This window comes from Alternaria conjuncta (genome assembly GCF_024043145.1).
Source record: "Alternaria conjuncta strain BMP 0040 chromosome Unknown scaffold_26, whole genome shotgun sequence".
Classification (NCBI taxonomy): Eukaryota; Fungi; Ascomycota; class Dothideomycetes; order Pleosporales; family Pleosporaceae; genus Alternaria; species Alternaria conjuncta.
The window spans coordinates 219,649-244,995 of NW_026250115.1; the positions used below are offsets into that span (position 1 = coordinate 219,649).

At 51.7% G+C, this 25,347-nt stretch overlaps 7 protein-coding genes across 7 annotated transcripts; 4 read left to right on the top strand and 3 right to left on the bottom strand.

Moving 5' to 3' along the window:
• Positions 1–50: 50 nt before the first annotated feature.
• J4E85_010815 (uncharacterized protein) lies at positions 51–6,635 on the bottom strand (the record flags this gene model as incomplete). The annotated part of the gene is made up of 2 exons (XM_051475019.1): positions 51–5,338; positions 5,420–6,635. The coding sequence occupies 2 exons, from the start codon at positions 6,633–6,635 to the stop codon at positions 51–53; spliced, it is 6,504 nt and encodes a 2,167-aa protein (XP_051321236.1).
• Positions 6,636–7,345: 710 nt separating this feature from the next.
• Positions 7,346–8,074, bottom strand: J4E85_010816 (uncharacterized protein; the record flags this gene model as incomplete). The annotated part of the gene is made up of 1 exon (XM_051475020.1): positions 7,346–8,074. One exon carries the CDS (start codon positions 8,072–8,074, stop codon positions 7,346–7,348), a length of 729 nt encoding a protein of 242 aa, XP_051321237.1.
• Positions 8,075–8,593: 519 nt separating this feature from the next.
• J4E85_010817 (uncharacterized protein) lies at positions 8,594–10,389 on the top strand (the record flags this gene model as incomplete). The annotated part of the gene is made up of 2 exons (XM_051475021.1): positions 8,594–8,651; positions 8,720–10,389. The coding sequence occupies 2 exons, from the start codon at positions 8,594–8,596 to the stop codon at positions 10,387–10,389; spliced, it is 1,728 nt and encodes a 575-aa protein (XP_051321238.1).
• A 1,922-nt stretch (positions 10,390–12,311) lies between these two features.
• On the top strand, positions 12,312–14,028 carry J4E85_010818 (uncharacterized protein; the record flags this gene model as incomplete). Its single annotated transcript, XM_051475022.1, has 2 exons — positions 12,312–12,322; positions 12,396–14,028. The coding sequence occupies 2 exons, from the start codon at positions 12,312–12,314 to the stop codon at positions 14,026–14,028; spliced, it is 1,644 nt and encodes a 547-aa protein (XP_051321239.1).
• Positions 14,029–16,544: 2,516 nt separating this feature from the next.
• Positions 16,545–17,952, top strand: J4E85_010819 (uncharacterized protein; the record flags this gene model as incomplete). Its single annotated transcript, XM_051475023.1, has 5 exons — positions 16,545–16,626; positions 16,686–16,804; positions 16,875–17,481; positions 17,535–17,664; positions 17,838–17,952. The coding sequence occupies 5 exons, from the start codon at positions 16,545–16,547 to the stop codon at positions 17,950–17,952; spliced, it is 1,053 nt and encodes a 350-aa protein (XP_051321240.1).
• A 48-nt stretch (positions 17,953–18,000) lies between these two features.
• Positions 18,001–22,361, bottom strand: J4E85_010820 (uncharacterized protein; the record flags this gene model as incomplete). The annotated part of the gene is made up of 3 exons (XM_051475024.1): positions 18,001–21,746; positions 21,798–22,245; positions 22,293–22,361. The coding sequence occupies 3 exons, from the start codon at positions 22,359–22,361 to the stop codon at positions 18,001–18,003; spliced, it is 4,263 nt and encodes a 1,420-aa protein (XP_051321241.1).
• Positions 22,362–23,215: 854 nt separating this feature from the next.
• J4E85_010821 (uncharacterized protein) lies at positions 23,216–24,449 on the top strand (the record flags this gene model as incomplete). Its single annotated transcript, XM_051475025.1, has 2 exons — positions 23,216–23,600; positions 23,650–24,449. The coding sequence occupies 2 exons, from the start codon at positions 23,216–23,218 to the stop codon at positions 24,447–24,449; spliced, it is 1,185 nt and encodes a 394-aa protein (XP_051321242.1).
• Positions 24,450–25,347: the final 898 nt, after the last annotated feature.

Consider the following 25,347-nt stretch of genomic DNA (forward strand, 5'->3'; position numbering starts at 1 on the left):
CTTGATCGCGCCTTCCTCATACACCTCACTCCAGCTAGTAACCTCATTGCCTAATCCAGCATCGAATGCGCAGCCGCATCATCCACAAAATCTTCCTCCTGTCCATCGTAGTCCTCCAACTCGTCATCAATGTCGTCCTTCTTTGCCTTGCTCGATGCGTTGTGCTTCCTTTCCCTTGCACTCTTCATTCGTCTCAACCTACTCGCTGTGCCTGGTTCCATCTCTTCTTCGATATCATCTGTCAGTGCTCTACCAGACTTGGTTCGTTCTCGTCCCTTCGCGCCTCTCCCATCTCTCCAGCTGCCAGCTTGTTTTGTGCTGGCATATTCTTGTGTTGAAAGCTCCTGTTTCGAAGATGTACTCTCTTGCTCTGGCATTCTAGTTGAAGCGAGGCTAGGATCGAGAATCTCGTCGTCGGAGTCACGTGTGGAACCGAGAGATGGATGTAGGTCAGCTTGCGATTGAAGCGCGAGGACACCACGAGTGAATACATCCCGATCCACCGGTAACTGGTATTTCTTGTGGAACTTTTCGGCCATTTCTTCTGTCACGTTACCTAGTGGGTAATGTTCTTTGGCTTCATCCGGGTCCCCAGTAGTCTGAGACTGGCGCTTGCCCGATTCGCGCTTCGACAAGGGTGTCGCTGTCCAAGTAGACTCATTTTCAGCCATCTCTACCAACCCATCAGAGCCCAACTGTTCAAGCACTGATTGAAGCTCAGCGACCGGAGTACCAAATGTAGTCGCGAGATTTGATATGTTTTCGCTCACTCCAGACAAGCTTCTCAGGTAAGACAAAGCACGATCGGAGAGATCGTTTGATGTGTGTTCATCATGACTAAGATCATCCTCTGGCAGAGGTTTGTAATCGTCGCGCTCTTCAGGGCCAGTGTTGCTCTCATCCGATAGAGGCTGTTCCATGGAATTGAGACGCTCCTTAGCAGGTTCTTGGGGAAGGAGAGGTTGACCAAAAAGGGGAGTTGACCCGGGGTCTTGAGCCATCTCTTGTCCTACTTCTAGCGAGTTCGCCTGTAACTCAAGTACTCTTGTTCCACCCGCATCGGTGAGACCCCACATCTGTCCGCTAGCCTCACCAAGAACGAGCCCGTTGGCTACTAGATCCCGAAGCGCAAGCCGCAATTCACCAGTGTCAGCCAGAATCTCATCATGCATGGTGACAAACTTGTGCAGGCCGCCTAAACGATCCAAACATAGCAAAATTCGATCAGTTAGATCACCTTTTGGCTTCTCCGGTGGTTCTTTTGGACGATACTTATGATCCCAAGACATAGGTTGTGAGATGACCCATGTCTCGGCATCAACAGTGTTGTGAACTTTTCCTTCTTCAGCTAGCCTGCGCAGAGCATGAGCGATGGATGTATGGTGCCAGTGTTCGAGGGCAGAAGCGATCTCCTTGAAGTTCTGACCTATGTACGAGCCAGGTCGGGTATTGAAATCATTGTCGAGATAGGCAAGGATGCGTGCGTCTAGACCAGGCTGTCTTGAATCTGGCTCCGAATCCGCTGATGCGTCGCCCGAGTTGGATGTAGTATCTCCTGGCGCGTCGTATGCTGGAACGGTTTCTTCTCTGATGCGATGTTTGTCATCTGCCTGATCTTTGATATTGCGCAACCTTTGGTTCCATTCAGGATAAGATGATGCATCGAAAGCTTCCCCAGTTTCCTCGCGCTGTGCGATTGGCGCAGTCGTTGGTCCCGGGCTTGTCGTTTCTTCGACCTCAGTAGACGCTGTTTTCTGCTCCGCTTTCCTATTGCGATCAACGGCTTCCTGAAGGACATGAAACATTGCGTCTGTATCAGACTCTCCATGGCTGCGAAAATACCATGTCTCCGTTGGTAACAACGATGGTCTTGCCCATTCTCCATCTCTTGTCACCTGTAAACATGCCCAATCCATATAGCCCATTTCACCGTTACCACTGTCGCGACCAAGGTGTACAATACCATTCGTGAGGTCTATTGTCGCATATGGCTTGTCTGGACCATCGTTCTTCTCGACTTCCACGATAATCTTGCCCTCATAGACGTATAGAATGGCGTTCGTCCAGTCGGAAGCTCCGCGCGAAGCGAGAGCCTCGACACGGATCACAGCACGTGGCCCCGCATCTGGTGCAACAACATTCGCATCCTTGGCTTCCGGATAGTGGGCCGTCTTGTCATCTTCCTGGACTTGATCGTCGAGCTTCGCAGCATTGGGCTTGTTAACCCCAGCAGATGGAAATGCAAGGTTATGCCGTTCGATTTCCGCGGCAATCGTTGCTTCCGGGCCCGTTGTCTCCTCAACCTCCGCTGTCATCTTCTTCTCCCGCTCCTGACGCCCACGATTGATAGCTCTTTTGAAAAGTTCGAGAAGCGCGATTGAATCAGCAACTCCAGAGCTACGGAAATGCCATGTTTCTCCCTGGTCTGGTCCTCGCGGTACTGTCCACAAAGACACAATCGTGCCTTTGCCGCCGTCCACGTTTGTGGTGATATCGGTAAAATCTATGGACGCATACGGCATATGTCCAGTAGATTCTCCGTATGGATCAGGATCATAATCCCCAGAGTACATCTCGATTTTGCTCCTGAAAACTCGAACCCATGAGTAGAACCAGTCTCCAGTATCGGTGCGTGGGGACAAGACTTCCACTCGGACTACCGCTGGTAGTTCTGTAACCTGCGAACTATTGTCCGGGTCGTTTGGTGCCGAAGGGTGCTCCGATGCAGGCGTATCAGAGTCTGTCGTGTCAGGCTGTTCGGCTTGAGCAGATGCATTCTCAGGCATATAACGTCCGCCTTTTGCAACGGTGGAGAGTAACAGCATCGAGCTAGGTAATCGCTCCACTGGTATCTCCAGCTGTTCTCTTGAACCCTGCTCGTCGGCTTTGCTGTACACAAGTGCATCTTCAGACATCTCTGTTCGCTGCAGGACAGTTTGGGCGAACTGGAAGCCGGGCTTACAGAGCTTGTGGGTTCTCTCATAAAGACCGTTCTCGCACACTTTGCAAGTTCCGACATGTAGCTCGAAGTCCATCAACGTCTTGGCTTCGTCGTCATTCCAGGGCCGCAGTGTTACTGGCTGTTTGCCAAATCGTGCCCTGCGAGAGGTCTTTTCTCCAGAGGTCGTTTGGGAAGGCTGATCCGTGGCAGCTGGTAATGACAAAGAAGAGCTTTCTTCAGCTTCAGTAAGGTGCTGCTCCACATCCCTCTGCCGTATATCGTCTGACTTGGTGCTCCACGGTATGTAAGGCGTGGATGAGATCGTAGAGGCTTCGTTGAGCTCGGACGTGATGTCCAACTCTTGCGACTGGTCGTTGCGCGGTGTGCCCGCCAAGATAGTAGGCGACGTATTACCTTTCGTTGGCGGAAAGTAGACCGGCAAGAGGCTCTTGTAGACGAACTCGTCATTGGAAGAGAAGACAACGAATATAATCTTATCAAGTCCATTACCCGGCTCAGCAGATTCCAGAAAGCGTTTCACTTCCTCCATCGCCAGCGACGCGCAGTCGCGCCGCGGGTAATTCCGCATGCCGGTTCCGATACTCGGTATCGCAATTGAAGTCGCCCTCATGAGTACTGCATCATGCAGAATTGCCCGGTAGATGTTCCTCAATATGTTCTTGGTATCGCTCCTAAACACTCCAGGCGGAACGACATGGAGGATATGTTTGGCTGGGAGTAGGTATCCAGCAGTTGCTTTGACGTCGCCTTCTTCGCATTTGCCGAAGGTTGAGACTTCCGAGCGCAGTTCATCTCCTCCTTTCTTGAAGATGCTGCGGTCTAGAGTGCCCATGCCGGAGAAGCTTGGATCGGTTGAGTTTACCACGATGTCAACTTCCAGCCTCGTGATGTCCTCTCTCAGTAAGCAGACAGTGTGGTTGAATAGCGTGGACGGTTTTGCCATGGTGGGCTTCGCTTCCAGTTGGCCCAGTATGTAGAGCCTCGCTACGGGGGGTATTTGATGAATTTGGATGAGTCCGCGAATTTTGGGGGTAGGCCGTTCAGCCTCACGCACGTACAGCACCTCATCCAGGTGGTCGCGGATACCTTCGGCATCTTGGCCCTTCTGCTTGACACCATAGGTCTCCAAGATCTGACGCGCTCTTCCCATCGCATCTGGTTCTGCTTTGCCAAGTATCAGGACCTCTTCTAAGCTGTTGGCGAAGATCCAGCTGTAGTCAAAGACACTCGTAAGCTCAAATCCATGCTTGGCTCGTATATCGGTGTTGGCTTCGGTCCAGATAGACTGCGTATTTCCAGCACGGCCCTGTTTACGTGCTTGCTCGGCCATGTCCATAATGTCAGCACATGCCGTAAGAATGACGGAACATAGTAAGTTGAGATCGCCCAGACTGCGCTTGAGCTCTTTCGACCCTAAGAGATATTTGCGGATCGAACTCAGCGTAGAGTCGATCCTACGCATGTCGTGAGCACAAACCGTACTTTGCGTGCCAAAGTCGTAGGTAACAGTGATTGCAGTCAATGCATTTTGAAGTTGCGTACGTGCCTCTAGTACCTGAGCTGCCAGCGCAGCACGATTCGCGGACCAGTCTGAAGTTCTGGCTCTGTCCAAGTCCCCATGTGTGGGTGGGAAGAATACTGGTAGAAAGTCGGTATACGCCTTCTCATCGACTGCTGCCCGTACGCAGAAGATGATTCGCTCGGGTCGATGTGTAGGATGTGAATCCAGGTATTCCCTGATCTCTTGCAGCGCTATGCGTGCGGCGACACGTGCAGGGAACATGCAACCCCCAGTGCCCAGGCAAGGAAAGGCGATTGTTTTGAACTCGTAGTTAGCCGCCATTCTCATGGCACTCCGATAGCACTCGGAAAGAACGTTGAATTGGCCAACCCCTTTGCGGCCTGTATATCCTGGTGCAGCTGCATGAATTACCCATGAGCTTGGAAGATTGTGGCCGTGTGTGAGCTCGACCTGGCCCACTTTGACCTTGGCTTTCGATCTCGCCTCTTCTCTGAGACCTGAACCGCCGGCTTTATAGATAGAGTGATGCAGAGAATCTGGATCAGGATTGGCTTGGAAGTTACCTGAAGCATTGCTGACGATGGCATCCACCCTCAATCTCGTTAGGTCGTAATGACAGAACGAGATCATCTGATTGTAAGCATCGTTTGGCGCAAAGCTCTGATCGCGCTGCAACAGCCGCCTGGACTGGTAAAGCGAGCGTAGCGTAGGGATCTCTGCAGTTGTGATGATTGTTTGTTTGCTTGGATCTTCATGTTCTTCGTCATACGTTTCAGATCCGGGTGGAAGAATCTCAGCTTCTTCAGTGGTTTGTGTATCCACAGTTGACTGGCGAACGAAGGAGCCGTCCTTCTCTATAGCGAAAGTTCGTCAGTATGCCGATTATATAGCAAGCTTTCGTAGATCTCATCTACACATCGACTTACTGCTCGTACCAGTGATTCTGGTGAATGTCCACTTGCTTTTGTTCCTTTTACTCTTGAACACAACGTTGGGGAATTGCTGAGCGTCAAACAGCGCAGTTGCTTGTTCGCCCACCAGATCATCGGCGAACGTGATAAGGCCAGTCCATGAGCCATAACCGCGATAAAACCGAACCGATAGAACTCCTGGTAACGATGAGACGTGTTGTCTAAACGCTTCCCGTTCTTCCAGATGTTTCTGGTGCTCAGGTAATATGTTTTCATCAGGCTGTTCATTCTCGAGTTGCTCGTCTTCCGAGTCGTCCAGGTCGTCCACTTGATTTGAGAACACTGCCATTCGATTTTGACTTTCGTCTGGAAGTTGCTGTAGTATTTCCGCGGACAGCAGACCTCGGCTGGTCTCGGTTGGTAGGAGTGACTGCTTATTCATTCCTTCATAAAGTTGCTGCACCCGAGACTCGAGTGCGGTTATTTCGTACTCCTTGCCAAAGGCTTTCCGGAACAGCGCTTGAATCTCCTCCCAAGGCATGCGATCTTTGGCGCTGAGTTGCAGTAGCAGGCGGTCTTCCCCACTGAGTCCAGACGCAAGATACTGCTCGAGTTTCCGTTCCCTTACTCGCTTCATACGCATCTGGAGTGCGGGTATTCGGTTTCGGTAATCAGTGCCAAAGACTTCTGAAAAGCGCACTGCAATGTCCTTCCACGGCATGTGCTCTTTGTCTTTGAGTTGTAGCAGTAGTCGGTCTTTCTCACTGAACTCGAACTCAAGAGATTGCTTGTTTGCCAGATCCACCAGTTGCTTACGGCGCCTCTGCATTGTTGGTATATCGTACTGCCTGCTGAAGGTTTCCTGAAAGCGCGCTACGATCTCCTTCCATGGCAAGTTCTCATCCCTGAACTGCATCAGTAGATGGTCTTCCTCATTGAACTCCGTCTCAAATGACTGCTCAGTTTCGAGATCTCGGTTGAGTGCGACCATCTCATTGCTTGAACCGGTAGGTATCGACTCGGGTAACGACTGAGAATTGGAGCTCCCACGGCTTGCAACGCTACTAGCACCGTCTTCATCGTCTTCCCTGCCATGCGGCAAGGCGAAAGTAGCCAGACGTTCCAGATGATTAGCAATGTGGCTCTGCAAATCGCCCAAGCCGTTAGTGGTCGTGGGCACAAAGCAAATCGGACACTTCTCCCGCGAGTCCGCGGCTATGGTCTCTCCGATCTTAGCCATGATAGCTATCTGATCGTCAGGGAAGCTACCAATATGTTCTTGCCGAAGATGATTTTCCAGACCAGCTTGGGTGTTGTACAAGGCGTTTACATGTTCAGGGCAGCGCCAAAGCTTGCGATGAGTCGCTTCGTGCTCTGCCCACTCCCGACGACTGCGGAAGAGTAGTTCGGAACTCTCGCAGTCTCGGTGTGTACAAATGTACGGCTGGAGGTCTTGTAGCAGATGTGTCTTCCATGCTCGGCCTTTGCCATATCGTGCTGGGCAGACGATCCAACAGTATGGGCACTCGAAGTCTTTGTCGCAAGTAGCAGCCTTTGGAGGGGGCGGTAGATCGATTCCTTTTCCATCTAAATCTTTCACGGTGACTGCGTAGCTCGTCACGGATTTGGTGTCCACGATATCATCTAGAGATTGATGATGATGCGTCGCCTCCGTACCAGATAGCAAGGTTTTCCCAGTCTTTTGACTCGGCGTCGGCTTTGGGGTATTGATCGTTGGTATAGGCTAAGACCGAAGTTAGACCACGTTCGAAAGAGTGTGTTAGGAGACAGCTAAGTACGTACTGGGTGAGCTTCAAGAGTGTCATGACGCATCGGAGCTGGCGCTTCATTCGCTGTAGGTTTGCCAGCATCTGCTATGTCTTCGGAATCTGCGGAAGCGCCCAACTTATCACGATCTACCATAGTCAGAGTGTGCAAGATGCAGCAATGTTAGTTGTCGAACTTACGACGCTTCCAATACTTGAAATGCCGCCTGCGCAATGTGATCGAAGAGCTCAACCGCTCAGTCAAGAAGTCCTGATCTTCCTCATTCTGTGCAGGATGCGTCTTCCGTAGCTGCGAGAGCAGCTCTCGAACATGCTTTCGATCCAGATCAGCGTACACACCGAGGATATCCACACCAGTTTCTGGATCCACTGGCGTGTAGGCAGAGGCTTTGAGCGATCTTGAGCGTACTGTCGGTGTCCGGATGCGGACGCTGAGCTTGTAGAGGTTGTCGATGATATCCACGATTTCTTCATATCTCATCCGCAACTCGCTTCTAGGCTCGTCGCTGTCAGAGTCGTGTTCCTCTTCCTCGCTGGACGAACCACGGTCGCTATCATCGTCAGAACCCTCCGATGGCGTTTGCTGTTCGTAAGGCAGGCGCGCCTCAGAAACGATAGCGTATGTTTCATTCAGATTCTGCTCAAGCTCATTCAGTAGTCTGAGGGCGCTACTGAATAAAACGGGGGATCCGCGCAGTCTGTAGTCGAGCGAGCTGTGGCCTTTCTGCAACGCTCCCAAATTGCCAGCCCACACTCTGAATCTTCCGACCTCATCGTCGAGTGTTTCGCTTTCAATCCATCGTGACCACTTCCCGTTGCTTGCGTTAAGAGCTTCGGTCAGTATCTGGAAAGCGCGTACGTTGGAAGCTGTCGCAAGCCTAAGAGTCGACATTATGGGCGCTCGGCATGTCGGAGCAGGCGCAAGCGAGGGGAGCCTTGAAGTGCGGCGGCGATCGCACGACCCCAACGCTGGAGTGGTTGTTGATGCGCTGAGCTACTGGTAGCCCAGACCAACTGAGTCGTTGATGCCGACGAAAGGACGGCAGGCAGATGCTCTTGTTACTATAACCTGGACTGCAATGGGATGGTAGGCGGTTAGTCAGCACTCGTGTTGTCAGCGTGCAGCCTGAAGGCTGCGATGCTAGGATCTTTCAGGATAGTGGGGGCGCAGTTCAGGCGCCTCGCGGGCAGTGTTACCTTCTGCTGTCGTAAACTCTTGTTGCTCGCGAAATGAGACACTCATGTCTCCTCTGCCTTATCGCTCGCAACGCAGTCATCATGCTTTAACTGGGAGTCGTGTTCTTCGCGTGATTGCCTGACAGCCCTGAACCCCGCTCGGCCCTCGTTCCTTCCGTCGCCCACCAATGACACGCGACATCGACATTGATTCGAAGAACGGGCAATCGCGACGATGAGCGGCATTGAGGTCGCTGGCCTCGTACTTGGCGCTCTACCGCTGATCATACAAGGTAGACTGCCTTGCGCCTTGGAAGCGGGTGATAGGTGCCTGCTTGACAACGGGCTAACTGCGTACTAGCGATAACCTCCTATAAGGAAGGACTCGACCCTATCAAGGGCTTCTTGAAATGGGACAAGGAACTTCCCAAACTTATCAGAAAGCTAGGAGCTCAGCATGACCAATTCAATCAAACCATCCAGATTCTCTTCGGATCCATCACGACAGATGCCGAATGGCTGAAGATGTCAACTGATCCTAGAGCTTCGCTGGAGCTATGGAAGAGCAAGGAAACGGCGCTTCAGGAGAAGCTCCAAAACACGTACAAATCCTACCAGAATACCATGGCGGAAATTGCAAGAATCATGACGAAGATTGCAAACAAACTGGATTTGGACAAAGCGGCTGAGCTCACCCGGAATGATCTCGAAGCCATTCTCGCCGCGCACCCCAAGAAGGCTGACGACACATTCGAATTTGGCAAGCGCGTGAGATTCGCTATGAATAAGAAGAGCGTCAAGGGTCTTCTCGATGAACTCGACGAATGCAATCGACAACTGGAAAGATTCACCGAAAAGAGCGAGAAGATAGAGACATTTCACAAAGCCACAAAACCGTCATATGCCACGCGCTTGCAGAAGCTACAGCGATATGCCAAGATCCTACATGAGTCGCTCAACTTGTGCTGGTCCTGCGCCTGCAAGTCTTCTCATACGGCGAGCCTGCAGCTTGAGCCCCGCGAGAGCGTATTCGCGTCAAAACATCACAAAATGTACAATTCGGCGAAAACAAGTTTCAACGTTTCTTTTTCGACCATCTCATCGGATAGCCATGGCTCGCCCTGGTTGTTTCAGGCTGCTGAATTCCATGTGGACGACGAAGAAGAGGAAGGCTGTCTCACACCGATGCCCTCTCCCAAACCCAGGGTAACAAAGAGCGTCAGCTTCGGATCGCTTCCTCCATACGCAGTCTTAGATCCCGGAACAAGTTCCTTACCTTCTTATGAAGAAGTCAGCGACTTGTGTGCATCGATCCAGCAACTACACAAGACGTCTTCGACTATCGGCTTCTCATTGAACAGCAAGAGCAAACTACGAGGCGCCTACTCAGTTGACAGCGCAGACGCGTACATTCCCAGTACAGAACTGATATCGCTCGAGACCCTACTGGAGCGCCCGCCAGTAGTAAACGGAAGGAAGTCTAAGCTGAGCAAAAAGCAGAGGCATGGCTTAGCCTTGACTTTGGCGTCTAGCATACTCTACCTGAACTCAACACCATGGCTTGCCAGCAAATGGACAGCGAAAGACATCCTCTTCCACCAATCATCAGATCCCACTCGCCCGATTGATGTCACCCGTCCATATCTCGCCCCAAGCCTGTTCGATATTCCAAAGGACGGAGAGAAGAAACCGAAGCCAATGACTTTCGAGAATAACATACTACTCGCCCTGGCTGTAGCATTACTCGAGCTTTATTTCGGCACTACTGCTGAGAAATACCAGAAATCTGAGATCGATGACGGAGTCGTCAACGCACCAGTGCCAGAAGAGTGGAAACTGCTTACGTTAGTGCACACTTGGTCGCGCAAAGAGGCTGAGGAGATGTCTGCTGCGTTTCAAAGTGCTATTGCGTATTGCAGCAGTCCCATGGCTAGCTTACAGAATGCCGACTGCCTCCAATCTGCAGTCGAGAATATCGTGCTACCGCTGCAGGAGGAGCTCAATCAGTTTTTGGGCAAGACATTGGGTTAGCGCAACGCTCTGGCTATACGAGCAGAGCGGTTTTCACACGGCGTCGGCTTCGAGGAATTCTTTAGATGCTGGCACCCACCCAAATATCAGCATAAAGCATTTCAAAAATTGAGCACAGCGATGCGAAAAAGCGCCAGAAGCAGACGGAGCCGCGCCTCCCAACTACATGCCGGGTCGGGACGAAGGCCGCTTACCCAACGCGCATCAGCTCGTATCCGACCCACGCGGCGGGCAATACGACTCTGGGGTAGATCAGGCCAACTAGTGCGGCAAATCCCCGAAGCCAAACTGAACGTCGCAGGTCGAACGGCGAGGTCAGAGGTTGCGATGGAGGAAGAACAATGTATCCACAATAGCCACATCGGTTACCATGCGATGTGGCGAGAGAGGGCGGGGCCTAAAAATAGGAGTATGGGCAAACAGCCTCAGAAGATCCCCGCACCCCGCTGCTGCTCACGGCGAATTTCGCACAAACGCATGTTCCCGGTTGCGCTGCAAGAATGTGATTCGAAGGGGTGTCATACGAAGCTTTACTAGTGGAGGAGGAGGTACTTGGCGGGGTACAAAGTTCAAGGACGGGCTCTGGTAGCACATGACGGATGCTAAGGCTGCGTCGCAATCAGGGCTACATATCACAGTGTAGCGGAATTCGCCGGCATGTTAATCTGAAACGCTATCCAAGGCTACACTTGATCACTCGCATTCGCTCGACACAGTGCATGGCCGTCAATCTTACATGTGCAATACGTGCTTGCCGACTATCGGTCTACGTCATGAACTCTGCTGACCGCATCATGAACCGACATTAGCTGGACCCTTTGGGAGATTATGGCGGAAATTGGAGATCTTAGCGGGGGGAGCGCATTATCTGCGTCGAAGGATGCGGTAGCTGGTGAGTGAAGACGCAATAGCAAGGCGCGCATCAAGCCACGCCGGTCAGCCTTATCTACAGCTTTGGAACCTGCTAGAAATTGCTTGTTCTACGTGGCCGAAGCGTTTGACCGAGCTGGCGCGTTTGAGCATAGGTGCGGCAGAAGTGTCGGACATTGGGATTGTTTTTCCCAAGACACGGCGAGAGCATAAAAGTGGCTCTGTTTCGTTTTACACCGCCTGGACGACGCCAGAGATGCAAGCTGCACCTCCTAACGGGGAAGGGAGCGATAACAAGCTAAGCAAGCGAAGCCACCCGGCAAAGCCTCTAGTTGGCGCGCACGACGCCGCCCAAGTCTGAAACAGGCCCACGGTTGGACGAACGGCGCCGACGTGAGGCGGCGACAATGGGCCGCATGGGGGTTAGGGGAGGGAGTGAATTGGCCACGGCAAGCTGTTAGTTGTGTAAAAGGAAGTGATGTCTGGTGGTGGTGATACTGGGTGGCAACGGCGATACCTAGGGGTGTTAAGCGCTATTAATAACTTAATGACCGCAAAGCCGGGGGTAATTCAAGTTGGCTACGGAGAGGGGAGGGTGGAGAGGGTGAGGAGAGGAGGGAGCGGCGGCGTTGAGTGGTTGCAGGGCTTTGTTATGCAGGCGACGAACCATAACAACAACACAACCAGCGTCCTCACGACCGCACCACGACACTACTGTTGTAGACTTGTAATCATTCACCCTACGGTTTGGCGTGCTCCTGTCCTGAAGCAGTGGGCCAGTGTGCGCATTCAACGCTCGTCAATCGGTCCAGGGCCATCCCGGTCGAGCTTTGTCTTGGCGTGTCGGCACCCCTTAACGTCACCTGCAATCCGTTTTCTCGATTCCAATTCAAGCTCCTGCCACGCCGACGCAGCTCAAGTTACTTCAATCCCCCCAGCGCTCCAAGCCGCCCGACACTCGCTGAGCCCCGGAACACTCACAGCCCGCCAGCGCAGAGCGCACCCTCACGCTCTTTTCGCTGTTCCGCGCTCCCTCGCCCACCACCACCGCCATGGCACAACAGTACGAGCCCCCGGACTTGCTGGCGCCGCTCCCCCGCGCAGCACCTGGCAGCACCTGGCTAACAGCAGCGCAGAATCACGGCGTCCTTGAAGGACTTCTGGCACACGATGACGTCGTACGACCGCCACGCCTCGCACGACTCGCCCTACCGCACCGGCCGGCACATCCCCATCCCCCAGAGCCGCCACGCCGCCCTCACCTCCATCACGGCCAGCGGCGCCGAGTCCCGCACCGACCTGCACTCGCCCTACCAGCACGACGAGCTCGCGACGAGCAATGGCTTCATCGGCTCCCCCAAGGGCCCCATGTCCCCCAGCTCCCCCTACTCGCCCGGCATGCGCGGCTCCCTCAGCCGCCAGGCCACCATGGACTCGGACTCGTTCCCCCAGGGCGCCAACGGCCAGATCCCCATGCAGGACTTCAACGAGGGCCTGCCCCCGCCGCCGCCTGTCGGCCACTCGTGGCGGCGCATCGACCGCTGGGTCGAGGACCACTACCAAGAGCTCTTCGACAACATGTGCGAGGGCTGCACATCCAACGACGTCAACGAGCTGGAGCACGAGCTCGATGCGACCCTGCCCATGGACATTCGCGAGTCGCTGCAGGTCCACGATGGCCAGGAGCGTGGCGGACTGCCGACTGGTGTCCTCTTCGGTCTCATGCTGCTCGACTGCGAGGAGATTGTCATGGAGTGGAAGAACTGGCGGAAGGTCGCCGAGGAGTACCTCACCACCAAGGTCGACTACCGCACACCGCAGATCCCAGTAAAGGCCTTTGCTGGCTCCTCGACCGCTCCCCCCGTTGCCACAGTACAGAGCACAGGCAACCCGCTCTGGCGACAGGACCTCCTCGCGCGCCAGGACTCACAGCCTCAGGGCGCCGTACAAAAGGCATATGCCCACCCCGCATGGATCCCTCTCGCTCGCGACTGGGGAGGCAACTACCTCGCTGTTGATCTTGCCCCTGGTCCCAACGGCCAATGGGGCCAGATCATCATTTTCGGCCGCGACTACGACACCAAATACGTTGTCGCGCGCTCGTGGGGCGCCTTACTGGCCATGGTCGCAGATGACTTTGCCTCGAAAGACGTGTCCATGGACGAGGAGACGGGCGAGCTGAAGCTGCTAGCTTTCAAGCGCCAGAACGTAGAGCCGCCCTACCTAGAAGTCCTCCGCTGGCGGTGTGACCAGAAGCACGGCCGCCGGCCACCCAAGAGACGCCCGAACAGCGGTCTGCGCGTCAACCCCAATGCGCCGGGTATGGTCGTCCCCAGTAGCACTGCGAGCAGCCCCTACCACAGCCCTGTAATGGGCCCCGAAGACCGCGGCCGAAGCCCCCACCGCCTATCCAAACCGCCCAAGGGCGTCAGCCCACGAGGCAAGCTCTCCAGCCCGCTAGCCCGGGTCGCAGAAGAGAACCCAGCGCCCATCCGCGTACACACCAACCTCGACTCCAAGACCGCGACTCCCCAGGAGAACCTCATCTCCATGGACACCCCGCGACCAAGCGACGAGTTCCCTGCCGCCCGCCTGCCCACACCGCGTGATAGCCTCAGCAGCGACAAGGAGAACAAGGAGGTCAAAGATGACAAGGAGAACAAGGACACGAAACCAGCTGCCCCCGCCGCGGCCGCTCCCGCGCGCTCGTCGCTGAAGAGCCCCGTCACTGCCACCGAGGCGGAAGACCTCAAGACCGTCGAGATATAGGAATCAAGGCGTAATCATTTGCCTTTCTACCACCATCACCATCACAATAACAACCCTTCCCACCATTGATGAATCTACTACTTTTTTAGAAAGAGAGCGAGCGAGACAGAAAGAAACGGCTGGATACCTACCAATATACACGTTTTCAAGGAGTGCAACGGCGTAGGAAATATTTCGGGTGGATGGGAATTCAGGGTGTAGCATTGGGGAAATTAATCATTCTGACAGCCTGGAGAGAAGATTCGTTTCAAAGGTGGTTTATGTGTGCAAAGGCAGGCAGGCAGGCGTATTGATGAGCATTTCCCCCCATCCTTTCGTGTTCTTGATAAGTCAAGATGCGGTTTCTTCTCCATTTCGCTTCCACCACCCACCCGACTGATTGATTGACAACAATGCAAATTTTGAGCTTCTTCTTTTTTGGTTCGTTCCGAATGTACAATTTTTCTCGTTTGAATGCTTATCTAGCGATGATATGGATATGGATATGTAACAACACAATGTCATCCGATTTTTTCCTCCGCAACAATCACTGTCATTGACTTCTACTAGCTATGCGTCTTCGCATGCGGTTTCTGTACCAACTCGCTGCATGAGGTTTCTGTAACAACGACCCGACGAACACGCATCTGTTTACCATTTTTTCCTTTTTCTCTCTCCGAGGTACCTCTCTATGCTTCTTTCGGTGTTTTAGGCTTGGCCCCCGCTGCCCGCTCCTTTCGTGCTGCGACTAGCACCTGACAACTGAACCCACTTGGGGCATATTTGCTTCTTCCCGTCTGCATACCATGACTCGGCTATTCTATATCCACTTGGTAACCATTTGCTTCTTCCCGCGCCCCCTCCCCTCTTTCCGCTTCGACCTTCCGGGAGAGTTCTGTGCTGAACCCATTTGTTTCCGATATTACTATTCTGGGTGCAAGTTTTGGATGCGCGTTTGGGATCATGTTTCTTCCGAGGAGGGTCGTTCTCACGATGATGGAAAGGTGAGTGGATTGGTAGTATGCAGGTGTTGTTGCAAGATAGACATGGCATGGAATTTGGTCGTCATGTCCGCGGATACTGGTCATGTGCGTACTTGGGACTTGGGACTTGGCTGTGCTGGTGGATTATGCAGCGGGGAAAGGTGAACATTAGGTTTGTACCGAACTTGGTTCCTTGGTCCATGGCATGGGAGTTAGGATGCCGTTTGCTGACTTGGAAAAGGGCGGGGGTTTACTGTGCCTCCTCGTGACACGGCCTCTCTCTGCTTTGTTCGCATGGCGAACATCAAGGTTCTGTTGCGAACAGTATGTGAGTCAACGAAACGGCGTGCATCAACTGCTATGCTTGACAGCAGTCGCCTCGGTGCTTTCTTTCCTCCACGAAGATACCTAGGTTATTACTTTTTCTACTAGTGACCGACCAGTGTCGCTGTGCTATTTTCCCCTCCCGCCAAGATGACCACATCCCTTGGGATAACTGCATCCAAGCGATGTAAGCTAGAAACCTTCCTAGCTAACTTCACGACACTCCTCGGCTGTACGTTAGTCGTTTTTCGTCACCACAGTCTTTACCTAGCTTTCTAGCCCAGCGATAGTTCCAACAGCAGTCGTAGCACATTTACTTAATCCTACCTAGATAATCTTATCCAATTCTTCGTCCAAATACACGCACAACCATCACACCCCACGGAACCGGTCACTGGACGAGTCGTTTTCGCGTCGACACCCTTACTCCTTTCCTTCGACACAGCAGCAATGGCCCCAGGGATGACAATGCTTCGCCTCAGCATGAGAGTAGTGGAGATACAGATGAGAAGAATGAGGAAAGAGATGAAGGCGAAGCAAAGGCAGAAGGACGAAATAAGAGTTGATTCATTAGAACAGCGAGAGGGCGGAATGGGATGAATATTGCGAGGCGACGGTGGATCTGACGCGCATGAACTACCGAAACTATTGTCTGCTTCAGAAGTGCAATCTGGAGAGATGGTCAAGGAGAAGGTCATAACGACGAAGAAGGTGGTAGTGACAGTGATGGTGACGGAAGACGGTGCATTCAACATTCGCATAACAACCGCAAGGCTCGCATACAGGTCTACCACTCCAACCTACATCGAACTCTTCTCCGGCACAAGAACGACCCGAACGCTACACCGAGCCGCCTTTGCTTGAAAGCTATCCAGCCACCACTAGTCATCCTCGCTGAGTCTTACTCGTCATCTACGCGGCGTGCCGTGCCACAGTGTTCCTTCACCCGCATGCGGGGTAAGAACTCCCCCCAATCACTTGTATGAACTCTGCTTACGCGTTTTGAAAACCATTAGACAGCCCAAAACCACATAATCACACGACATGCACACACTACCAGGGCTGTGCCCGCGTCGCACGCACGTACAGCTGATTTGGGGTGAACGGGCAATCCGATGAGGGGTTGTTGGCTTCAGCCTTGTGGGTTTGAATGATGGACAGTAACAACTTTATCCGTAATTAGCGATACCCTCATCCCTTTTATTTGCACCATTTAGCCTCGTCATAACAATGTCCAACCCATTTGAACTTGCGCCAGATGCTGCCGCCGGGTTCTCCGCCTCTATTGACGTCGACGATGCGGTTGTTCGCTGTAAGGGCCAACTCCCGGACTTGGTACTTTACTTTTTGCCTGACACGCCCTTTGTCTAGTCTTTCCAGAAGGATCAAAGATTGTGACTGCCGTTGGTCATGGCGCGAGTCTGTGGACGCGATCCGCTCGAATCGACGTCGAAACGTCAGATGGGACACCGAAATCCTACTTCATCAAAGTCTGTCTCACGAGTATCTTACTCTAGGTCAATACACCGCAGAAAAACCATCTGACTAATGTGAAAACAGGTCGCGCCAGGTCCGAATGGCCGTAGTATGCTAGAAGGCGAGTACCACTCAGCCGTCGACATGCGCGAAGTTCTGCCCGGCTTCTCACCCATCCCCATCGGATGGGGCGTTTTCGATTCCGACGAAGACCTCGCTTTCTTCCTGCAAGCCTTCCATGACATGGATACCGAGATACCCGATATGGACCAGTTGACCAGAACGCTCGCCGAGTTTCACATCAAAAGCGAGGAGCGCTTTGAGGAGCTTACGCGGGGTCGACGCCCCGATGGCATGAAGTTCGGTTATCACGTCACGACGCACAACGGCAAGCTGTCGCAGGACAATACTTGGACGCGAACCTGGGAAGAATACTTTGTGCAGAATATGAGGAGGATGCTGGAGCATGATGAGAAGGAGGGGGGTGAGCGCCCGCAGGAGATCGAAGAGTTGCTCGAGCCGCTCTTCGAAAAGGTCATACCGAGGCTCTTGCGCCCTATGGAAATGAACGGACGGGAGGTGAAGCCCTCACTCATTCATGGCGATTTGTGGTATGGCAACACTTCGACCGATCACGAGAACAACGTGCCGATCGTGTATGACGCATGTTGCTTCTGGGGCCATAATGAGTGTAAGTGACAGATCGAGTTTGTAGACTGTTAGCTGACATTTTGCTTCCTATAGACGAGATCAGGACCATGCGCGCAAAGACACGATATCGCTTCGGCAAAGCCCAACAAAGGGCGTACCTGCAACACTATCCTGCTGCATATCCAATTGAAGATTTCGAAGCAAGGAATGCGCTGTACCATCTGTAAGTAGCCGAAGCTTGTAATCATTTGATGGAAAGACCATTCTGATACCTGCGACAGCCGAAGCCAACTCCATGATTGCGCCCTATTCCCTCAAAACCCACGATATCGTCAAACGTACGTACAAGAAAGAAAGAACTCCCAGTAAATATGATCACGCTAACACACGAACTAGCTTTACGGAGGAAACGAAGAAGCTAGTGGATATGTTCCCCGATGGCCTGGAAGGCTGGCTATCACAGCAAGAAGCGCAGAAGGAGTCCGAGTCGGCTCCAGAGAAGAATGCGTAGGCGCAGGACCGTCGTGTTGGCGATAATTTCTTCAAGTCCTTGGCACAATCAGAATGCAATAGTGTAGGTTAACGGTCGTTTGATGACAGCAATTTCATCCTTTCTCGCAATCACCAGTTCACCATTCGTCGTGAGGAGTAGCAGAGGCCGGTTGTTCGCTTTGAGCCACTCGTCAGGAATGAACATGTGGTGTGCGCATTTAGCGCCTTGGACACCGAGGGTGAGTGAGCATAGCCACAGGTCCTTGTCCAGGAAGTACAGCTTGTTGCCCTGGATGCCGATGATGTGCTCCACTTTTGTGGCATCGCCCGACGCGATAGGGTGCAGTACGTGTGGAGCTGCGCCTGTTTTGTGGAAGCTCGAGCAGTCTAGCAGAGCAGTAAGTATCGTGGATGGGCGCTTGCCACCCTTGGACAACGCGATACCGATGTGTTTTCGGCCGGACGTTGGTGCTGCGTGTTGCACGATCAACTTTGGCTCTCCGTCGGCAAATATCTCCGTCTTCCCCAGGGTTGATAGCAAACTAAAGTCGTTCCATGAATATTGCGTGATGATATTGTATTGTATCGCGAAGAGCATGTTTGGTTGGCTGGGGTCGTTAGCCCAGATTTCATCGGACGTCGGCTCAGATTTGCTGCTGATTCCATCAGCTTCTAGGTCGAAATGTACGACTGAGTCGTTCAAAACGACTAACAGCTTGGAGCCTTGATCGTTGAAGAGCAGCTGGCGTATAGGCTCTTGGTAGTGTATGTGCAGAATATCCTTGCACGCCCATTGGCCTAGAGCCTGGTACGATTTTACGATGAGCTCGTTCGTTCCGCCAATGCTCGCGATAGTCCTAGGGCTGATGGCGATTTGGGATATCCAGCTACCTGTCGCATGTTCGTACAGGAGCTGAATGCGGCTTCCCTTTTCCGTCTGGTGCAATGCCACAGCGCCGTTATCGGTACCGCACAAAACGAACTTGCCGCAAGCCGTGGCAGCTACAGCAGAGATCTCCGCTACTTCCTCTTCTACTATAACATTCTCGTCGTGCGTTGGCAGCATATCTGACATGCTCTCCGTCTCTTGAGGTTCTGTGCGCATCAAGACTGGCGGCTCCCACACATTGCATTGCGACTCGCGGATATCGATAAGACGCTCGCTGTTGGCACTGAACGTGATTTTCCGGATGGCATGATTTGACTTATGAGTTATCTTGTAAAGAAGTCTCAGCGTCTCGGCCTCGTAAAGTAATATCGCACCAGTACTGTCACCGACCGCGAGCGTGCGACCATCGGGGCTACAGGCAAGTTTTTCGACTTCGAAGTCATGAACCATGTCGATCAACGCACCTTGGGCGCTGGGATCGTACGTTGCAAGCCCTCCGTCTCGGTAGACAACGGCTAGCAAATTGATGTCTGAGCTTGGGCAGAACTCTATCGCGGCAGCAGGCTCTAAGAAGTCGAACGTTTCGGCGTTGAAGCTCGAGTCGGGCTCGCATTGACCAATCTCTTCGTTGGTATCGAGCTCTGATAGAATGATCGGATGACCACGATGTACTGTGGCAAGCATGTTCGAAGCGACATCAAGACTGGCACATGTTATGTCGCCACCAGGAAAAAGCTGGAGACCTCGTCCTGCATTCGAGTAGGGGCGCACAGTCATCTTCAAAAGTCTGCCGTCCGTGGAATCTCGTACCACCAGAACATTGTTTCTTGTAATGCCGATAATCTGGCGATCCTCTTGAGCAAATGAGAGTGCCAATGGCTCAGCGGTAACTTTCTCTTCCCACACTTTGACGCCATCAAAAACGTTCCAGAGCTTCACGAGTCTCAGTCCTGCGGAAACCAACATGTCACCCGATGAGCTGTAGTGCAGGATCTTGACCATCTCTTTATGTTGGAATGAGCAAATCTCCTGGAACGTAGCATGGTCATATACAAACACCATCCCGCTTTGTAAGCCGACAGCAAATGTAGACTCTCCGCTCGCGACTGCAGTGGCAAGCTTCCCATGGAAAGACATACCGCAGAGCCGATCGTCCCATGAGTCGTTCGAGATACCGACTACATCAATACCCCTGCGGCTGTCATACTGAAGGAGGAAAGCACTCTCGCGCGGTACTAGGGGAGGAATGAGTCCGTAGATCGACTGAGGTAGCCTGAGTAGATTCTTGCCGAATTTGGCCACAACACGAACCAGGTCTATAGACCATTGCTGCACGCACTGTGATTTCTTGTCGATCAATGGCTTGTGCTTTGCTCGTGCTTGTAGGAAGCCGCGTAGATTTTGCGAGGCTTGTATGAGGGGTCGCAGCTTTCCAGTCGCGGCAACGTGTTCGATCCAGCTCAGGCCGTTCGTTGTGAGAAACTTGTAGATGCTGTCCAACAGAATGTCGTCTTCAGAAGTTCCTCGACGGACGTGATCACTGAAATGAAGACATGCGTATTGGGCGAACGGCGACGTCTCAAGTCGGCGGTCGATGCGCACTGTGGACGGTCCAGGAGAGGCCAGCATCCGTACGGGTCTCATCTGGGAACTCTTGAGGTACTCCAGACATAACGTCGCTAGAGAATGGTGTGCATTCGTCGAGTTTGTTGCGAAAGTCTCAAAAAGCCCGTAGTTCAGCAGGTAGTCGCGGGCTGTCTGATGCACTAAGCACACGCGGCTGGACCTGTCGACAAATATGAGATTGCCACATGCTGATTTGATGGCATGTTCAAGCAATGTAATCCGAAGGTGGATTTTCAATGCATTAGCAAGTTCCGCAACGGTCAATGGGTACATGGCACACACGACGATACTTAAGATGGCTTTCGTAAGCTTCTTGCCCTCCTCGTCGGTATCCAGAATTTCCGTCAGCGTCCTTTTGTAAAGCTTGTCCATGCCAGGTGGCATCTCGTCCAAAATGCGCTCAACGTCTTCAATGCTATAAGCATGCTCTAGCTTTTCCATCACCAACTGCACCCAGAGGAAACAGCCTTCAGACTTTTGTAGTATCTTCTCAGTGAGATGTAACCGACGTTCCACTGGCTCCCGTTGAAGGTTGTGTGATTGTAGGCCGTTCTCCACGTATCTCTTGATGTTGTGTTGAATGTCGTCAGCCCCGAAACTGTGTTCAGATACCCTCGCACCTACAACGGCCATTTTTGTCCTAATTTGCGGCGTTGGTCGGCTGGTGATTAGTATCTTTATCTGATAGACCGCTTCCAGTTTGCTGATCATGTTGAGGAACACTTCGAAGTCGCGGCATTCGTCCAAAGCATCGATAATCCAGTACTGCGGTCGACGGATGGGGCATGTGAAAATACCGCCAACAAAGAGCTTCCGCCATATGATCTTCTCTTTCGAGCTATCGAACTGAACGCCAGTCTCCTTCAGCCGCAGAAGCTTCTCCCGGACACAAGGGTTCAGTAGCGCCATTTGATATGCTATGGATCGCAACATGCCACTGACCGTTGACTTAGATCGTTCTTCTAACGAGAAGAAATAGTAGCAACAGTCCATGTTGACAGCTTCAAGATGGCCCACGATCTGGCTTGCCAAGGTAGATTTCCCTGCGCCGGGCATAGCATTGACCCATAAGACTTCCAGAGACTGAGGGATGGTTGGACTCGCTGGCAGAATCATGTCGTACACGGTGCTATCACGCCAGTTGCGGAACAACTCCAGATCCAAGAACCACAGACCCGAACCCGGGAGCGCGAGGTCCTCCAGCTCGCAAAGATCGTCTTCCGGTCTGTCGCGCACATCCAGATATTCTTGCAGGCCGCGCAGCATCTGCACATCGTGCGCATGTTGTTTCGAAGACACTGTGGCAAGAAATGTGAGTGGGGCCAATCGACACTGCGAATATGACTTACCATGTCGCATGATCGTTTCTATCGCCTGACAGAGCGAGTTCCGAAGAAGGATGAAGTCCGGGTCTTTGGGACTTTCGAACTTGCATATGCCGCGGTGGTTCTTATTCATGGATATCCTTTTCTCATGTTCGTAGCCTAGAACAGCGGAGTCCGCGCTGACTATCATTTGTGATGTGCCTGCCCAAGTTTCCAAAGTCTCGTAGAACGAATATAGCTGTAAGTTCTTTGAGAAGCGTGGGAAGTCATTGTTGATGGTTTGTATCATGACGGAAGCGGGTTGAAGGTCCTTAACATAGGGTTTGGCACCATGAAACGGTGAAAGAGCGACGAGTAGCTCCGCCGACTTGGCGCTTTCGGCTCCTTTGTGCGGAGTACCGAGGAAGAAGATGCTTGCAATCCGACCTGCGATGTCTTCATAGTTGGGGTTTCCATGAGCCTCGATGTGCGCCTCCCATTGTTAGCTTCATGTCTTATCAGATATAACGCCGGCCGTACCTTTTTCACAAGAAGACCACCCATACTGTGCGCAACGAAAATGATCTTGGAATGCGGCGTCTCTCTCATTGAAGGAGAACTCTGTATGGAAGCTAGTAGCGTTCCAGCGATGTGGTTTATGTTGAGGATACTCGATTTGGTGTTCATCCAGTCAGACTTGTATCCGAAGCTGTGAACGCGGGCGTTCTGGAAGCCTGGGTCTCTAGACAACCATTCTTTCGGCCAAAAATGTTCCAGCCTTTTGGAGCTGCTCCATGTCTTCCGAGACCCTCCTTGTAATCCATGCACGAAGATAATATCCACCAGAGGCTGAGGTGAACTGAAGAGCGTGTTCAGTCCGAGCGGGCCGAAGACATCTTCATCGTTGAAGTTCGTTGAATCGGCTATCGAGAGGGAGGATAGGACGCGCTCTAGAGACTCGGTGTCGAGAGTGTCTTTCGTCTTTCGTCGGCGGCCGAACTACGCTCGACGTGTCAGCATCTCATTTCGCCTCATTACAGATGGTTGGCGTCTTACGGGATAGTCCATTGCGTCCGAATCTACTTATCTTCATGCCGATAATAGATCCGCCCGAAGTCGTGGATAGATGTTGCGTATGTCCGCCGATCCGAGGCTGGAGAGAACTTCAGTCTCAATGTCAGACGTGCCAAGCCGTCTAACACACGTTTGTATCCGAGTGTGACTCTCGAATGATGACCACGACGGTATTGAAACGTAACGCCGGTGCTCACGTAATGCAGTAACGCGGCACGGGTGGGCTGAGTGCATGCCGCATCTGCAGGCGAGCAACATGGGCACATGGGCTTGATATGCGTGACACGTACAGCGCATCGCCGATTGCTGCCTATGTAAGGAATTGAGTCGGCTGCTTGCAGTGTCAATACCTGCTCGCTGTTGCGTCTGGTCCCAAAACCCTCGACAGAATGGCCCGATCCGCCACAACCGTCATTATTGGAGCAGGTATCAACGGGTTAGCCACAGCCTTTTACCTGGCGAGCGCTTGCAAGACCGGAGAAACTATTGTCATCGTCGAGACATCTCCAGATGTCGTGAGTTCTGCGTCTGGAAAGGCTAACGGTGTCTTGTCGGATTACGGTCGTATAGCTCCTACTGCTGAGCTGGCCCATCTATCATGGAAGCTGCACCAGCAACTTGCGATAACGTATGAAGGCGCCATCAGATGGGGATACGCAAAAACCGTGAGGCATAAGTTGTTGAGTGCGAGGGACCCAGTGCCTGAGTTTCACGCCCAGTACCCTTTGCCAGAATGGATCCGCAGGCGAGACCAGTATTGCCAGGTGACCATGGGTAACCCACACGATTGTGCACGCTTGTACGTATACACGACTTGACGTAGAACGCTCTCGGCTGATCGATCTAAGGGACACGCGCAAGTTTATCGAATTTCTCCGTCAGAAATGCGAAGAGTTTGGTGTCAAGATGCTTTTTGAGTCGGAGGTTCACCGTGTGCACACTGAACAAGAAGAGCTGACAGGAGTCACAATCAAGCACAACGACGAGCTCCGCGAAGTCGAGTGCGCTACCCTCGTGATAGCGGCAGGATCATGGAGTGGCAGAGTCCTTGAGAAGTTGTTCCCCTCGTCTAGTTTCCAGCTCGAATTTGAGGCGAGTGATCGATCCGCAGGTAACTGGCTGATTCTGAAGGCCCCGCGCCCTTCGAACACCGAGTATTGCCACCAAGTGTATGTCGAAAACGTCGCTGGAGCGCCAGTAGAAATATCCGATTATCGAGACGGACGACTCTACGTAGGCGGCTACGTTGGCGATACCGAAATCATGCCTGCAACAGCGGTAGAGGTAATACCTCAAGCCGCGTCGATCGCCGTCATGAAGGAAATCGCTTCACAATTCGTAGATATCGATGATATCGAGCTGGCAGTATTGGAAACCGGACGCTGTTATCGACCGATCCTGGCTGAGGGTAGGCCAATCATTGCAAAAATCCCAATGCGCACTTTGATGGGGAAGCTCTCTAATGCAGCACGAGAGCCGTATATGCCAGGCGGTGTTTATGTCAATACGGGACAAGGTACAAGCGGAATCTGCATGGGTCCTGGCAGTGGATTGGTCATGAGCGAGCTCATCCGCGGGCTGCAGCCTTCAGCCGATGTCAGTGGCTTGAACTTGCCCGCGTGACAGACATGCTGTGTGTGGCCCTGTCAATGAAGGAACCCAGATTGGCTGACGCGAAGCACACACGGGCGGCTACGAACATGTGGCGAACCGTCGCGTCCGCGACCCTTATACCGTAACAAAATTGTGTATGCGTTAAGGGAGCAACAAGATAGTTGTGCTATGCGCACGATTCGAAAAGAGAGATAATAGGTTAATGAAAGTGAATCGTGGATACATGTTACACACGCTCTAAACGCTTTATCTATAATATAAATATTTATACGTTCTATTATTTATTATCTATCTAATATTTTATATCTTCTTTAGTATTATTATTTAAGTAGCTTATATATTTTTTTATATTTTTACTTATATATTATATAAAGTAAGTATAGTATTTATTTTATTTTAGTATTTAATATTACTACTAAAGTAGTTTTAATATATAAGTAGCTACTTTTTATAAGTAGGCTAGTATACTAAGTATTTTATTTAAGTTAATAGCTTATATATTATTACTTACTTATTTTAAATAAAAGTTTAAGCTATTAGTATAAGACTTAAGATATTAGTATAACTTATAAAGAATATAGTAGCGTTACTTACTTAATAAAGTATTTAAGAAGTAGCTATATATTTTTAAACTATATAACTTTTTAGTATATATATTTATATAAAAAAAATACTAAAAAGCTTATAAAATTACTAAATACTTAAGAGCTTATTTTTTATATAAAAAAGTAATAGTAATAATATTAGAGAAGATATAAATAGTAATAGTAATAGTAGTATTATTTAGGTTTTATATAAGAGTAATAAAAAACTAAAAAAGTAAAAGATATACTATCTTATATATTATATATAAAAGAGAAAGTAGAGTTATAAAGATAAAGCTTCTATACTCTTCTTTAACTTATAT